General features: G+C 38.6%; 1 protein-coding gene across 3 annotated transcripts in view; it reads right to left on the reverse strand.

Annotated features, from left to right (window-relative positions):
- The window catches only part of BRPF1 (bromodomain and PHD finger containing 1), a 34079-nt gene that overhangs the window by 7929 nt on the left and 9795 nt on the right, over positions 1–16355 (reverse strand). For all 3 annotated transcript variants that reach the window (XM_072420682.1, XM_072420680.1, XM_072420683.1), the window contains exons 4-11: positions 15136–15292; positions 13194–13289; positions 11777–11908; positions 11537–11683; positions 8669–8981; positions 7925–8242; positions 1633–1926; positions 342–489 (exon numbers count right to left, since the gene is read on the reverse strand). In XM_072420682.1, coding sequence (XP_072276783.1) covers positions 342–489; positions 1633–1926; positions 7925–8242; positions 8669–8981; positions 11537–11683; positions 11777–11908; positions 13194–13289; positions 15136–15292 — 1605 coding nt within the window. The remainder of the gene's footprint in view (positions 1–341; positions 490–1632; positions 1927–7924; positions 8243–8668; positions 8982–11536; positions 11684–11776; positions 11909–13193; positions 13290–15135; positions 15293–16355) is intronic.

Genomic DNA, 16355 nt, shown 5'->3' on the forward strand with positions numbered 1-16355 from the left:
AGAGAGAGAGGGGAGAGAGAGAGAGGGGAAAGAGAGAAAGAGCGAAGAGAAGGGGGAGAGAGAGAAAGAGCGAAGAGAAGGGGGAGAGAGAGAAAGAGCAAAGAGAGAGAAAAAGCGAAGAGAGAGGGGAGAGAGAGAGAAAAAGCGAAAAGAGAGGGGAGAGAGAAAGAGTGAAGAGAGAGGGGAGAAAGAGAGAAAGCAAAGGGAGGGGGGGGGGGGTGACAAGGGACTTTTATTGTTGTGTAAAAAAAGGAGGGGGGGGGGGGGACACAATGCCTTATTAACAGCATTCCTTATCTCATTAACTCACTAAGAAATGCCTTTTATGCTCAGTAACTTACCTGGTTCTGTCTGATGCAGCACTGCTGCTGCTGGTGGTGCTGGACTCTGAGTCGGAGCTGCTCCGTGGAAGGTTGCAGTCAGTGCGGTAAATTAAAAAACTTTTTTTCACCTGCTGGTTGCTGCCACTGAAGCCGTTGGTGGGCAAGTCTGTAAATATGGAAACAAATTGCATAATGGGGAATCTATTTGCTTCTGGCCTACTAGATCAATGAATGCTCAAATGTATGTGGTGCAGACAAGGGGTTTGGGAAAATGCCTATTTTGAGTCTTTAGCAAGTGTGAATAAACCCCTGCAGAGAAGCACACAGCTTTGACCCAACCAGAACCTGCCTCAAAGGTATAAACAGAACAATTATAACTCTTACAGTAGAATTGTGTTTAGACTTAAGACATGTAAGTATTCATGTATATTAATGCGGTATATAAGGGGTGCATTTGTTTTAAAACAACCTCCTACTCCCCTCTCAAGTTTTAGGTACTGTGTAATAATTAATCCTAAAAATTCAGAAGAAGCACACTTTGCGCCCTTCACCTCTGTGTTCTCTGTTTGCATTAAGGATTAGAAAGCCACCAAAATACTGGAAATTGGGTAAATTGGAAAGGAGCGTACAAGATAGATTAAGCTGCCTGGTCACTGAAGGTTTTAAAGATTCTGGTTTGTTAGGATGTACATATATCAATGAGTATAAGCCGAGCCACAGTTCTACTTTAGGAGCAGGCACATGAATTGGAGTGGACATAGGAGTAAGAATGCCATTTTGGAACAAATCTCTAAGACTGGCAAGCTATGAGATGCTAAGCATGAGTGGTAACGTAGAGCTTGTTTTGTATAAGATTCCTGTGGTCAGTTTAATTGCAAATACAAAATGGCAGTTGCCTGATAAAATGTTGTATCATCATACAAAACTCAGAATGTTTTGAGGCTAATGTCACAGGGCTGATATTGCAAAGAAAATACACGTATATTGGTCAATTATTTTGTTATAATTTTCCCAAGGGTATCTATTTCATTATTCTAATATAGTCAGATATTTTTTTTATATGACCATTACATACAGTTGAGTGTACATATAAACTGCAGGATACCATTTTGACTTTCAATATGTCCAATGGGTTTAATTGTTGGGTGATCAACCATTAAATCCTAACATTTTTTTTAGCTGCAATTTCTTAATCACAGGCTGCAAATCATTATGCAATAAAATTAAAAATCAGATTCTGAACTTACATAAAGGTTTTTGCAAAATTAAAGATTGATATTAGATCCAAAGCATGTTGGCCCTGACTTACCTAGAGAGGCATCTTCAGCTGACTTGTCACTGTCACTTTCGCTGTCTGAACTTGATGTTGGCCGGGGACTCCTGCCTCTTTTTCGCTGCCTCTGGGACCCCCCCATTATAGACAACTGAGGGGGTCCAATTGGACTGCTGATTTGACCCGACGACAGCTGGCTGTCTCTGTTCTTTGGTGGCCTCCCAGGTCTCTTTGGAGGTCCCGCTGTTTTAGGGTTCTTCTTGGAGAAAAGGACAGAGGTCCTTCTACCAACTTCATGTGCAGGGGTTGAGGAAATGTTTGGGCCATGTCCTGAGAGGAGACAGATAGGCAGAGATAGCGCAGGATGTTAAGACTTAGAACAGAAGAGATTGTTCAGGGGCATAGGAATGAAGAACAGAGGTGGACAGAGCACAAAGTATGAGAAGGTAACCCGTAACATATGGTCTCCAAAAAACAAAGATAGCATTGGATATTCTAAGTGTTCTTTGAACCAGTTTAGCATACAGATCCCCATATGCAGCTCTGCAAGAACCAATGGACCAATTCCCTGGGCACCAAAAACACAAACTGGCCAAAAGTTAAGGTTTAAATAGAAACACTTTATTGATAGAAAAAAAAAAATAAAAACATTACCCAAGTGGAATAATCTGAATGTACACAGCTTGATTACATTTCTATAAAAAAAAAAAAAAAAAAAACCCAAAAAGCTCAAAAAATATATATAAATCTGTCAAACCTCATAGTATGAAAACTGAGAATAATGTTACAAAGACCTGATAAAGCAAAGTAATATGAAACAGCAATTAAAGGAACACGATAGTTTCTTTTATATATACATGTGCGTGTTATCAGATTCAAGCAAATAAACGGTGTTACTGTGTAATATAGGGGTAAAGGGAACTATAGTGTTCATCTTTATTAGATATATAAATGATTACCTAATGTAAGTATATTATCAATCAAGGTTTTTTTTTTTTTTTTTTTAAATGAAGCCTTGTTTTATATGTAGTTTGAACAGTTTTATGTAGATGTATTTTAGGGTCTATAGGATTCAAACATAACCCATACCCACAATAGGTAATTAAACAAGCAGTGAATAAGCTTTAAAGCGGAAATAAACTTTAAAAAGAAAACAGTACGGTACATTAATGTAGGAGGGACAGGTGATGTCCCCTTGTGCAACAAAAAAAAAGTTTTTTAACATTCTTTAATACACACTGAGCAGACATGCAGAGAACAAATTAATTCCCATGCGCATGTGTGTAGGAGTTGTATTATTGCAACATAGCTAATCAAAATGCTTGAAGATCTGGAACCCCAGGTAAAGATGACGGCACTCACAATGGACAGGCAAATGTAACAAAAAATTGCCATCTGGCAGGTAACTTTGTTGCAGAAGGGTCAGACAATATTTTTTCTGCAAAAATATAAACAACCTGCCTGCTCACCTTATTATAAGGTCTTGTTTCGCTTTAAAACAAATCCTGCACAGTGTTTGCATACATATGAAGCAAGGCCACAACAGGAAAGGGGGGAAGCTGAGCTTGGACAATTTCAGTGCACCTGTAACAAAATTTAAATCATAAAGGCATTGCAAAAAAATTGCTCTTTGCAATGCGTTGATTCCCATTTTTATTGTTTTATCTATTTAAAGGCTCTGCAATTAAGAAAAATAACTGTGCCAGAAATGCAGTGTGCTTTCTCTTTTGACTTAACACCACAGTGCATTTGTGACTCTGAACTCCAAAGCACACTACGTCAAGCCAGCCTTTTTCATTTCTGATGCATTACAAAGAACACAGACCTCTTCACGTCTCCTTCCCCCTTCTCTACTCCATAAGCCTCCCCTGGCACCTTATGCAATGTGAGAGTATTTTATGAAGAAAGCATTCACAACCTGGATACAATGGCTTGTACAATGCCAGCATGTTGCAGAGGAGAACCCTTGCTCTTTGTGTGTAGAATAGTGTTTTTTTCTCTCACAGGCCCCCTGTTGAAAGCTAGAGCTCACCTATCATGAATTTCTAATTGTAAAGCTATATAGCCAGGAGGGTTGTTGGGGACCTTTGCAGAGAGACCACAGCTTTGACACAGAGAGCAAGCAGTGTTCTCCCCAGATATTTTTTAAGCTGGGTTGGAGGAAGCTGTAGGTGGGTGGTTACTGAAAAGTGTTGGGTGGTGTGCGCAGCTAAAATGGGCTGGGGAGAACACTGATAGGGGTCTTTTAGCAGCATGATGACCCTAAATGTATTTACTGATCTAAACAAAATTAATTTGGGCTTTAAAAACAAGTTAATGTTTATACCCAAGAATCAGTTCACTTACAATAAAAAAGGTATTTCCCCCCCCCCCTTTTCATGGGAAAAAAAAAAAAAGAAGAGGTTCCTTATTCCTCAAAATATACGATTTGATGACGCATGCCTGATTTATGAGAAGTGTGATCATTAAATGACAGGTTTAATTTTTTGGTTTAAATAAATTGTTTCTATATATAAAGTTTTTGAATGCACAAGTAGAAGATAGCTATATCTAATCTATTTAGGAGTTGATTTCCATTTAATAGTGTTGCACGGCCATTAGGCGATGCTAATTTTCTGTCTCACAGTATACCGAGTCTTTGTGACCTTTCCTGAAACTGAGTTTTATCTCACCATTCACTGCACAAGCATATTTTATAGTCACAACCAATGTTATCTAGAGGTATGTTTTACAATCATTTTATATATACGTGCTGAACATATATTATCATTTCCATCAAATTATTGAGAACCCATCATATTTAGTTAGAACAAATATAATCCAAGGTGCAAATACAGACAACATCCCTTACCACTGATAGCAGAACAGGTCTTTACCAAAGGCTATGAAGTATTCTTTAGTTTAGGTTAAAGTGCACCTGTATTGAAAGTTAGACTGTGGCTGTCACTGCAAAGCAGACATAGACATCAGCAGTAAGTTTGGCTGTACCCATACAGTTCCACACTGATCATAACCACAGGATTTGAAAAAAGAGAACCAGGCCAAAACAGACTACAGAAAAGTTCAGTTCTGCTTAATAAAGTTGTGGGTATCCTGCAAACCTTCAACGCATGTCTGGAGGTACAATTAATACTATTCTTACCTGCTCTACAATTTCATTTATTTTTGTCTTTATATTGATGTATTGTAAATGAAACCTGGTCTAAAACAAACAGGTAGCCAGGTTCAGTGGCTGGCCTCCTTCTGAAAATGCTAACTGGCCCCATTTGTTTTTACAGGTGTAAAAGTATGCAACAAGTTAGGCTACGTACCCTCGTCAGATGATTCTCATCCGATAATTGCCTTTGGGCCGATATCGGACGAGAATCTGGCATGTGTACAGTGCTTGATGTCCGTCCTTGCGAAATCCAGATTGCAAAGGATTGTATTGAAAGTAAAGGGGAGAGAGCGCAGCGGGGTGCGGTTCTGTCATTCTTCTCCCTTGAACAGAACAGTGCTGTACAACACTCATTCATGCATTTTTCAGTCTTTTGTCATTGGAAAAAGATAGTGAAAAATCCTTTCCAATGACAATTATTGCATGTGTGTATGCAGCCTTAGTTTGCAGGGGAAAAAAAAACAAGGCCTAACCTGTTATTGGTGTTAAATGTTGAAACTACTAGACCAGCTGACAGGCCAGACAATCAGCATTTTCAGTAGAGGTCAGCAGCTGGCATATTTTTCTCTGTAGAGTAAGGTAAAATCACACATCTGCCTTATTATTCCATACATTCAGATCTTCCCATCGGTCATCTTAGAAGACATCCAATGCTGAACCTTGCTGTGAGAAAATAAGTGGTGAAAAAAGCTCTCACTAACCAGGCAGCAATTTTCGACACTGCATACGTTTGGGGAGAACACTGATTAACCAACCTGTTCTATTAGCAGTACCAAACCTTACCAAAGATATATATTATCCACTACTCAAGAAAATTAATAATGGTATCCAAATACAACATCCTCTACCAACATTTGCTGAAAATACAGTGTATATATCCAGTGTATACATTCATTGTTATTTTTACTGGGCCGCTTTCTTACATTCATGTGGCCCTGAACATTGTATCAGACATACAGCCTGGCTTATCAAAGTGTCTGAAATGAAAACTGTTAGCTGTGCAGTACAGCACAGATCCTAAATATTTTACAATCTGTGGTTCACAGAGTAAACTATACATCTTGAGTTTCCGTGGGTCTTGCCAGATTTGAGAACTCCACTCAACAATGTTTAACAAAAATTACTCTGGCTGTCTGCTGTGGGAATATATAGGCAGTTTTTATCGCATAAATAAAGTTCATGGGTCTGGTAAATCATTTGCCTACTTGACACAGTGCTATTGTGTAAGTCTACAGAATGGGTTTAGCTTGTATTTTGTACACCAGAGGGATTTTTGTGTTGAAGACGGCTACCAAGCAGTCATTTTAAAAGTGCAATCAAGAAAATTATAGACTATGCAATTGGCAACAAGGGTTAACATTTTTCTAACCATTTTTTGCATCTTTGGTCTTTCCAATTGTGTAATAATATATGGAGGCAATGTTGATTATAGGACTAAAATCTCCATGATCAAAATATTCTACTATGAAAATAAGGACACAAGGAAAAATAGGTGCTTGTTTCTTTTGTTTAGAACATGGGTTTCACAGTTTTTATGTTGACCTACCAGATTGGATGATAAAGTAAATTGCAAGAGATGCCGGAGGAAAAGTAAGTATGTTATTGAATGAAACAAAATCTATCTACATATATATTTGTGAGGCATCTTTGTAGCTCTATACATTTCACTTCTGTTTTTTACAGTCTAAATTCTAGTTATAGTTATATTCTCTGCATTATGTTAACAGTCAAACAGCCCTAGATTCTTGGATAAAAATAAAAAAAAATATGTATAAACAATATATACACAATATACACCAATAGACTAAATTCTGTCACCTACCTGCTGTAGCTTCTTCTTTTTACAACTGTCACATGTCAGTGGACACTTAACCGATCACAGCAAGAACCCTCTGGTTGTATTTAATGTTATATATACATATAACTAAACACTATGATAGAGTTTTGGTCTGTTGTCATGTACTGCACTGTGCAATAGTGGTGGTGGGGATTGGTCATCTGTTTTAAGAAGCTTGTGTTTTGCTAAAGGGGCTCCTACAGTGACAGGGCAATAGACAGGGATCCAAAGGTTTATTCACACTGACTTGTTGATTAACATAGGTAGGTCGACCATCACTACAGTTTCACTACATCACTACAGCCATTCAAAATAAATATGTTGTCTTAAAGTGACCTTGTCAACACAGGGCGTTTTTGCTCTTTAAAAAAAGGTCACATACAATTACCCCTCCAACGGATTGTGTCTTGCGACACTGTCATTACATGGTTTCATGGTACTTCTGGATGACTACATGCCTACTTCTCCCCCAAAATGCAGTGGTTTCTTCTGTTGGCTCTTTCACCACTACAGGACGAATCAGCTTGCAGGAGGAACCACTATATGTGGCAGGAGCAACAAGTACTCCAGGAATTAGGTTAGGTAAATATCGGCAGCAACCAAAAGTAGTGATGTGGTGGTTTTAAGTCACAAGACCATGACAAGATTTGCATAAAGATGGCCTTTCTTTTACATTGCTGCCAATTTTATAGAGTGACCCCCCCCCCAGTGAAATGATTAATTTAATACAACACTAACAAATACGAAAATAACTACAAATAGCGAAATACATTACTTCAATGCACTAGTGTGACCAAAATGATGACATTTGACAAAAGTCAATACCTGTGCTGAAGCTGTGTAGATGACTTCCTCTGACATGTGACAGGTGTGCTTTAGGTGAAGGTTTTTTTTTTGTTTTTTAACATTATCAGGTGCATTTTCAGCTGTGGTTATCACAACTGTTTCTAAGTAAGTGCTATCACAAACATTTCAGTCACAAATTATGTAAACACGTGATTAAACAGATATAGTAGCAGCTTCACATTCACGGACCGAAAATACAGACCGGAGAGTGATTTTCTATGTAAGTAATAGGAGTGCATATCATATACACTATAAAAGAAAACATAGTCAACATATGGTTCTCTACAAGACCATGATAGAAATTACAGAGCTGTACAGCCACACATGGTTCAACTATGGTGAGTACATTTGGGGGGGGGGGGGAGATAAGAAAAGTGCCATATGAAAGCGAACAATCAAACACACAAATGTAAACAGAATTGAAACTAAACAGAGCTGCAGAAGAGGCCCCTGAGAACAGAAAGCAGTCAATTAACACAGGTCAGTACCTTTCCCCGTCTCCTGACTGCTGCTCTCTTCTGCAGCACTGTCCGTCTGTCCATCCTTCTCTGTGCCGTGCAATGGCAGAGCTCCTCTCCCGCTGGAAGACCCATGTCTGTCATTGGCTCCGTCCCTTCTAGACTCTTGTTGGTGGGCCATCTTGCGGCGAATGGAAGTAATCTCTTTCCGGATCATCTTGGCTTGGCGAGCTTTCCCTATGTTGTGCTTGGCTGCATTCACCTCATCCAGCCTGGCTAGCTGGATTTTCAGCTGCTCTTCAAGTGGAAGGGGTTTACGACTGTCAGGCTTTGGGGTCCGTTCATAATCTGCCAAGTGAGATACAACAGGGATTCCAATGGTGAACAAGAATATTATTTGCAATAGATAATTTAGAGTTAAACTATGACAATACAATGTTAGGGCCTTTCAACTGGGGCACACAAATGAATGCAGAAAATGGTAAGACTTCTGTGCACCAACTACTACTTCTATAAGGCTTTGGAAGAAATACCCATAAATTGAACTCCAGGTTCACTAAATGAATACAAAAAGTTCCACCAATGCAACTACGTTTCAAATAGTAAACAAAACAGTAACTGAGAGGAGATGGTAGCAGGAACACAGGTGACATTAAAACTTTTCCTGCTCTAGACAAAACTGAAAAACAAATTGCCTGGATTTGGGAAACTATGTTGCTCAAAAGTCTTATACTTTTATAGAGTTTTATAGCAATGTTCCTTAAAGTTTCATACCATTCTCCCTACTGTGACGTCCCATCTCATTTCCTGCTGTGATTTGGGGAAAGTGCATTCCTGTCTCAAAATCAATCCCAATCTTCTCTGCCTGGCGTCGAGCATGTCGTATTACTGCTGTACCCTGCTCTTTCAATCGGGCAGCCGCTCTGTAGAAGATGGTGTCCTTGGCGTTGTACTTGATGCAATTGTTAACTATCAAGTTGAAGTCCTCTTCGAATTGGTCAAAGTTTTGGTAGCGGAGGGCCTCTAGATTAACCTTCATCGTTTGGAAATCCATCGGCTTCTTAACGTGTTCTAGGTAGTCTGGAACCTGAAGGAGAAAATAAAAAAAAACAACAATGGCCTTAACTTAGGAGACATTCTTCTAACAAAACAATCTGAAAGAAGCGGATTCTGAAACATAGGCAAAATGATCAGCAATTTTCTGAAAAATGGGTGGACCAAGCAAACCAGGTATTTAAATTTTGTAAAAACTGAATTAGTAGTTTAGTTTTATATGAGTCAGGCTGAGTCAGGTGTGCTATAAATCCTAATTGCTGGAACTGATGACCTGAATGATTAATTTATATGTCATAATTAGTTGCTTGGATATTTAAAGCTGAAATTCAGGCTAAACAAACATTGTCCAATTACAAAAACCATGTGTAGTCTGACATGCATTCACTCACTTCTGCATAAATCAATGATAGATTCAAAAAAATACAACCTAAATAGTTAAAATAATAAAAATGCATAAGTACATTTGCTCAAGTATGCTCACCTTATTTACAATGAAAGTGACAATGCTTTTGGTTAATTTTGTTTGATTTCTTTTCATTGTACAAATACTCTACCCTACAAGCATTTAATGAAGAGTCCTTCCATGACACACTACAGGTAAAGAACACTAAAATTACTCCACAAAGATGGAGAACTGAGTTAAATAGACAAACACCTGGTTACAAATGCTATAGGAGAACTAAAGGGAAGTAAGTTTGTTGGCAATTTAACGTTTTTAAATATATTAAAATGGAGTCTGTGCAATTTTATTAATTTTAGTTTGGCTATTCAAAAATTATACTCAACAAAAGTTTGCCAAAATATATACAAAGAATACTGTGATACTGTAAAAACTGAAATTTTTTACTATCTGAAAAATATTTTTGTTGGAGAATACTTTAGGCTGCGGGCATAACCTCTCCTGCTACCAGCATATCTAAGCTTTGCAGCAAAACAGTACTGAGAGCATGATTACTCATGAATACTCAGAGGATGGGACTTATGACCCTCAATGCGCATCCAGGTGAGCAGGACACCTGAGTTGTACATCCGGAACAGTGACCTGTGGCAGTCATTTGAGTAAAGCACCTTCTCTGTTTGTCAATCATAGAGTGATTGGTGGGATTACGATAGTGGGAAACTGGTCATCCTATAAGGTATATTTTTATTATGCAATAAAATACAGCAGAGTTGCCACTCTCATTTCAGCTGTGCCTGATTACACCACAGTGGAATGAGAAATGTAGAAGGCGTCTTGCCATCAGCTTACTCACTGCTAATTTAGAAGCTTTTAGCTTGCTAAGCAGCACCTGCACACACCCTATACTTCTCACTGAAATCTGGACTGACAGCACTGATTCCTTCCAATGTGAGTTGCAACAACTGGGAAATTGAGCATGTGAGACATAAATTGAGGAGGAGAGGTTGGCTAAGTCAGGGAAGGTACCTTATAGTGCTTTCACATCACAGTAACAGTAATTGGATTTAGGATTTGTTTGGCCATTGAAGATTCTTTAGGAGTTTAACAAGCAATAAGCACTTTCAGGCCAATGAATTTCTTATGCAAAGCAAAGTGGACAGGTTTCTATAAAGTGGCAAAAAACATTGTGAAATCAGGCAGGTAGTTACTGCAGAAAGGGACAGGTGATGTCACTTTTGCAATACCCATTCTTACCCATCTGATCATTGCCCAGATGCAAAATTTTCCTGAACTTTGCTGGGAATAGACTCCTGTGTGAGAGTTATGTTGTACTGGCCACATCAATATAGTCGAAAATCAACTACAGGAAGTTGGCAGGGCATAGACTTATCTTTCCTTTGCTCCCCCCCCAGTTCCATTTAGGATGCAGAAACGAAGAAAGACACCTCGAGCAAGTGCCAAATTACTCTAGTCTATGACTAGAAGACTGTAAACAACTCTCATGCTGCTGGCCGCTCTGATAGCAAGAAAACATTTTAAGAAGTTAACACCTGGAGGAATGTCAGTTTCCTGTAGCTTAGTGGGGTCTCCAGCCGACCCCTACATCATTAATGGATACAGGGATATAGGGGTCAGTGGGACTAACCTGTAGGGAATACAGGAGATAGACACTCATGGAAATGTTTGTTTGCAAACAGATATTAAAATACACATTTTTTTCCTCATCAGAGCAGAAGTCACGGTTGTTGGCAATGGGTATTTACAGTTTTCTTTGCAGGTCTCGTTAAAACTTTCATAGTGACTGTCAATACCATTTAAGTCGGAAAGACAATCTATATACTGATGTCTGACAGGTACAACCTGTAAAATGGGATAAAACGGCATAGCTATGGCTTACACCAACACTACGTAATATCCCAAGGGTTTGGTAGTTATCAGGGGATATTACAAATGCCACTTAATTTGTTACCCATTTACTATTTTTTTATTTATATAAAGTCTACATTCATGGCTCCTTAAAGGAGTATTCTAAAACATAATTTGGTTTTGCTAGATCATGAATTCCAGTATTGATCATCCAATGGTAAGTTGTATTAAAATGTTGTAGAAATAAAAAAGTCAAAACAATACACAAAAATGACAATCATGAGATGCAGGTAAAACATGGGTGGAGATTGGATTCTTACTTCGTACAGTTCTGTTACCTCGGACAGAGGGACCGGTTCAGAAAACAAATTGCTGGTATCTTTCTCTTGCAAAAGATCTAATGTTTTTCTCAAGAGAATAAGAAAAGGGGTTAGCTGGACCTCTAGAGCTAACTGCTGGACTTTAATCTGCAACAAACAAAACAAAAGAGAAAATCAGCATAGGACATTATCAGACTGTGCAGGCAAAAACCATCTACTGGGCACTAGTTCACCCTGTACCGTTTCTCTCTTCAGCTTTTCTCGTTTGCGTATCAACTCTACCAGCAGGCGCGCTCGCTCCAGGTCATGCCGAAGCCTTTGCCAGGACTTTAACTGTTCCTTTAACACCCAGTTTTTGTCCGTAGAGTCTTTCTGTTGAAAGAGAAATTTATTAGGCCTGGGGTTTATTACCAGACAATATAACAAATAACCGAGGCAAAGTTTTGGTGGCAATATGAGAACTTTGTAAGCAGAACTGATTTCCTGTGTTGAAATGCGATAAAGGACAATACAGATAACTGGGCTAAAGATCTTTTACACTAAAAAAGGGATAACAAAGAAAACTATACTTAGCTTCTTAAAAATACAGAGTCAAGTATTTCAAGTATGAGACAAACAAAGAAACTTTAACACACATTGCATTAAGAATTCTGTACAAAAGTCTTAAATAACTAGCAACGTTTAAAACTGAAACATGATTTAATTTAGAACAGGAAATAAGCCTAGATCCTGGAACCTGACCGTATGATGTATATCGTTTGGAATACTGAAAGCAAAGGAGTAGAAGGGGGACTTTCAAGGCAAAATATACATCAGTTTCCAATAATTACCAATTCACATATTTAAAATTATAACTTTAATACAAATCCCTAAAACCAAATCAGATGTGTCACATATATGCTTATTAATGTAACAATGTGCATCTAATGACATAACCACCAAAAACCTCTACGCGTTTCGTGGAACTTGTCCACTTCTTTGGTAGGACATGGTTCAATTATTTTGCGAACTCCCCTCAGATGAGAAGAGGTTGCAGCCAGAACGAGGTGGGGCAACAAGTGATGCTCAAATTGCATCTAGGGACCTCAAAAGTTTTACCAGGCAAGACTTTCTTATAATCTCAAAAATGACCAAGTTGTTCCAGAATCAAAATCAAACAACTGTCTGCTGTTATTCAGCCAACCAATGCCTATCTGCCAATATTAGAGACTTCTAAAACGAATCCACAATTTGTTCCTGTTTCTATGACTACACGATCTCCAGCCAAAGTCACACTGAGTATTCCCTGAGCTGCTATGTGGATCCCTGATTGGAATACATCTGAGCCCCTGAATACAGTGAAAAAACAACATGTCCCATTTTGAAAAGTTTATAAACAATGTGAAAAGTGCTGTAACTCATGGTAATGGTCTTTCCAATATTGAACTAAAGTAAAATTGAATTGCCAGGTAACGTGTTCAACAAATGCTTCAAAAGCATTCAAAGTGCTTGAACATATCATTGCCACAAGGTAGACTGAAAAAAGGCACCAACATCACACTATATACACATGGACCATGTGTTATGAAATTGTAGGAGTCTCAGTATATAGAATAATCCCAATAATTCAAGGTAAAAGCCATCTACTTTCACTGCAATGCAGACTCCGTATAATCACCTTCAGTGTTTGGTCTCCAATCTCATCGTTTGATTTAGAGATTGTTCCCTGGTGAACAGAGGTCTCATCAGACAAAGGTATTCTCCACTTGATCTCCTATTGGGAGAATAAATTCTTTTATTTATCCACTCTTATAATAAAAGTACTTACCTAGCTTTAATTATATCCTGTCCTGAAGTCTTTCATATAGTTGAAGAGATCCAGATGTATTTATTAACAGTACAAAATTAAAATAACTGCAACCACCCCAAAATTCTAAAAACAAATTGCTTAAAGATGGTACACAGCAAAGCCTATTCTTTAATGTCATTAAGAAGGGATAGTTGTTAAAAAACATTTTGTGTGTCAAATTACTAATACCAGTACTAATAGAGACTTTCATAAATAAGAAACTCAAAACAATCTTCATACACACCTGTCGAAACACCTTCAACAGAACAGAGTGCTGATCTCCTGTGTTCCTCACTATTTTTGCTGGTCCCTCTCAACCACCATCACCATCACTATTGTGTCCTGACAGTGACCAGAGATAGACACTCCTGCAAGTGTTGATTCTCCAGCTGATTTTAAAAGCAAAGGTTAGAACTTACATTCCACTTTTGTCAGTGTTATGACTGTATTTTTACTTGGGACAGGGTCACTTTATATAAAAGCACTTTTATGCTGAACAAAATTCTGGGACTGCCATTGAACTCTTGCAAACTTTTCCTGGCTTTCTGACTTAAGCTACGTACACACGTCAGATTTTTATCGCCCGATAATCGGCATCGGCCAATTATTGGGCGAAAATCTGCCGTGTGTACAGTCGTTGTCGTCCATCGTCCGAAAGACCGTCCTGCCGGATCCACAGACGATGGACGACAACCGATCCTAATGAAAGGGAAGGGGAAGAGCGCGCAGCAGGGTGCCGCTCCGTCGCTCTCCCCCTCCCCTCTCCATAGAGCATGAACGGTGCTGTATGTATGAATGAAGGAATGCAAGAACTTGCAAACTCTTTCCATACCTACTTGTTCTTGTTAGTAATTTGAAGCCATTGGATCAGCATGACATCCAAGCAACAACTGTTCTTAGAAGTAAAGAAAAGTGATGGCAACCTGCATATCTTTCCTAGTACAGAGAAGTGATGGCAGCCTCCATCTTTCCTAGTACAGAGAAGTGATGGCAGCCTCCATATCTTTCTTCGTACATGTTTCCTATAGGGCAGCAACACTTTGCATATCGTTTTTTGCTTACACTAACAATAAACAGAATATTTGTGAAAACTACCTCCCCAAAAAGAGTCTCCAAGCCTCTTTAATAAATGAAAGTATTCACAACAAGTTGGCAGACAGATTGATTGCTTTTGGAACCCCCTTCTTGTGTACACCCTAACATTCTTCATAATAAAAAAATGAAATATGCTTTCATCCAAGTTGATGTTTGCACGCAGTGCTCATTAATAGGGAGTTTTGGGGATGGTTGCAGTTAAAGCTGAAGTCTAAGCTGAATAAATATTGTCTAAATACAGGTGGCATGTGTATTCCTATAAGAACCTTGGCGGTTTTCTTTTTCGTAGTTATAGAATATAAAAAAAACAACTTCTAAACTTTATGTTGGTGCTAGAGTTTGCTACAATAAAGACGGATTAGAGTTGTGCTCTCCCCATGTGTATGATGACTAGTCTTGTTTTCCCATGTGTATCCAGTTTTCCTAAAGGTAACCCATAGTGTTTGGGCCTCCTAGGCATAACAGCTGAGCTTTCTATACAGACTATGTAATAACTGAGTCACCAGTAGCAATTGGGCTACTTAGGCATTTGGATTTCATGTGCTTTGAGGCTAATAAAGAATGTATAGTATTAAAATATTTTGAGCCATAGGCTAATAAACTCCTTCAGTCATCTTACTTTAACTACATTCTAGCACTTCAAGCTACTCCACCCCCCACCATGCTACTATCTGACCTGCTCACAGTTCCGCTGTGACTGCAAGTGTGTCTGTAGGCGACGCAATAAGGGGACACCATTCCGGGATTGTCTCTTTAATGTCCAATAGCTGTGTAGCCTCTGCATGAACTGGCTTTTCCTCTGGATGGTTAGGCAGTTGGTGATCTTACTGAGCCTGAAAAAGAAATTGGATAACCGTGTTAGATATTATATCATAATAAAGCACTTTGGTGCAATAGAGCAATGCTAATAAAAAGCCGACTTCCTGATCCCTCTCAATTGCTACAGCAAAACTTATAAACTGTAAAGGACTGCACGAATACAGCAAATGACTCAATGTGTCAGACAAGGGGGTCATAACATGCATGCCGTACGATCACTGTTGGAGTTTAGTGCAACAAAAGACATTTCTATCTTTCCTTAAAACAGAAGTACGCTGGTACACACTCCTACATAAAACTGCTCAATGCTCCAAACATTAAATGGACATTATTCACCCCATCCCTAGCCAAGATCAATAAAAAGTGGGAGCATGCAGCCCAAAAAATAAGTATTGTTGATTCATCTACAGTTGGTAACATCAGGTGATGACCACAGGCATCAATGTCTGCCCGTCTTTACTCACACTGATAAAACACCTGGTCCTGACACAATTTTCTCCCTGATTGCCTGATGTACAAAAGGCAGAAAACATCTGTTCTTTTTCTCCTCAGTAAAATAATATACTAACACCTGTTTGCCTAGAGATTTTCTTTTGTATTCTTACATAAAAGGCATGACAGTCTCATGTTTTCAGTCTGACTCAAAACCCTTGACTGGTACTTTTCTACACAATTGCACATATAAATACCTCAGACAATGACTTATGGACCTTTGCTCAAGGAAAAACAAAAAAGGAGTCTTAAATTGTGAATATTACTAAAATGTTAATTAGCCAAAAGGCTCATTCACCCTATACTGCATGCATACTAAGATTGTATTTTTAATTGATGCTGTGATGCACTGCACAGCAATGTGTTTTAACAACAGTAGCAGTAGTGTGCTTTATAACACTTAAATGCAAAATTGTTATCATTTTACTAACATGTGCAGGAACATGCTGCAGCCTGTTGCAATGCATTAGTGCTATGCTTCTGGGTATTGGTATATATCCTTATGTACATATCAAAGGTGTGCATGGGTGGGAACTAAAGTCATAACTGTAGCCCAATTGAGCTGCAGTGAACAAGCTGTCAATG

Source organism: Pyxicephalus adspersus, chromosome 8, assembly GCF_032062135.1.
Source record: "Pyxicephalus adspersus chromosome 8, UCB_Pads_2.0, whole genome shotgun sequence".
NCBI lineage: Eukaryota > Metazoa > Chordata > Amphibia > Anura > Pyxicephalidae > Pyxicephalus > Pyxicephalus adspersus.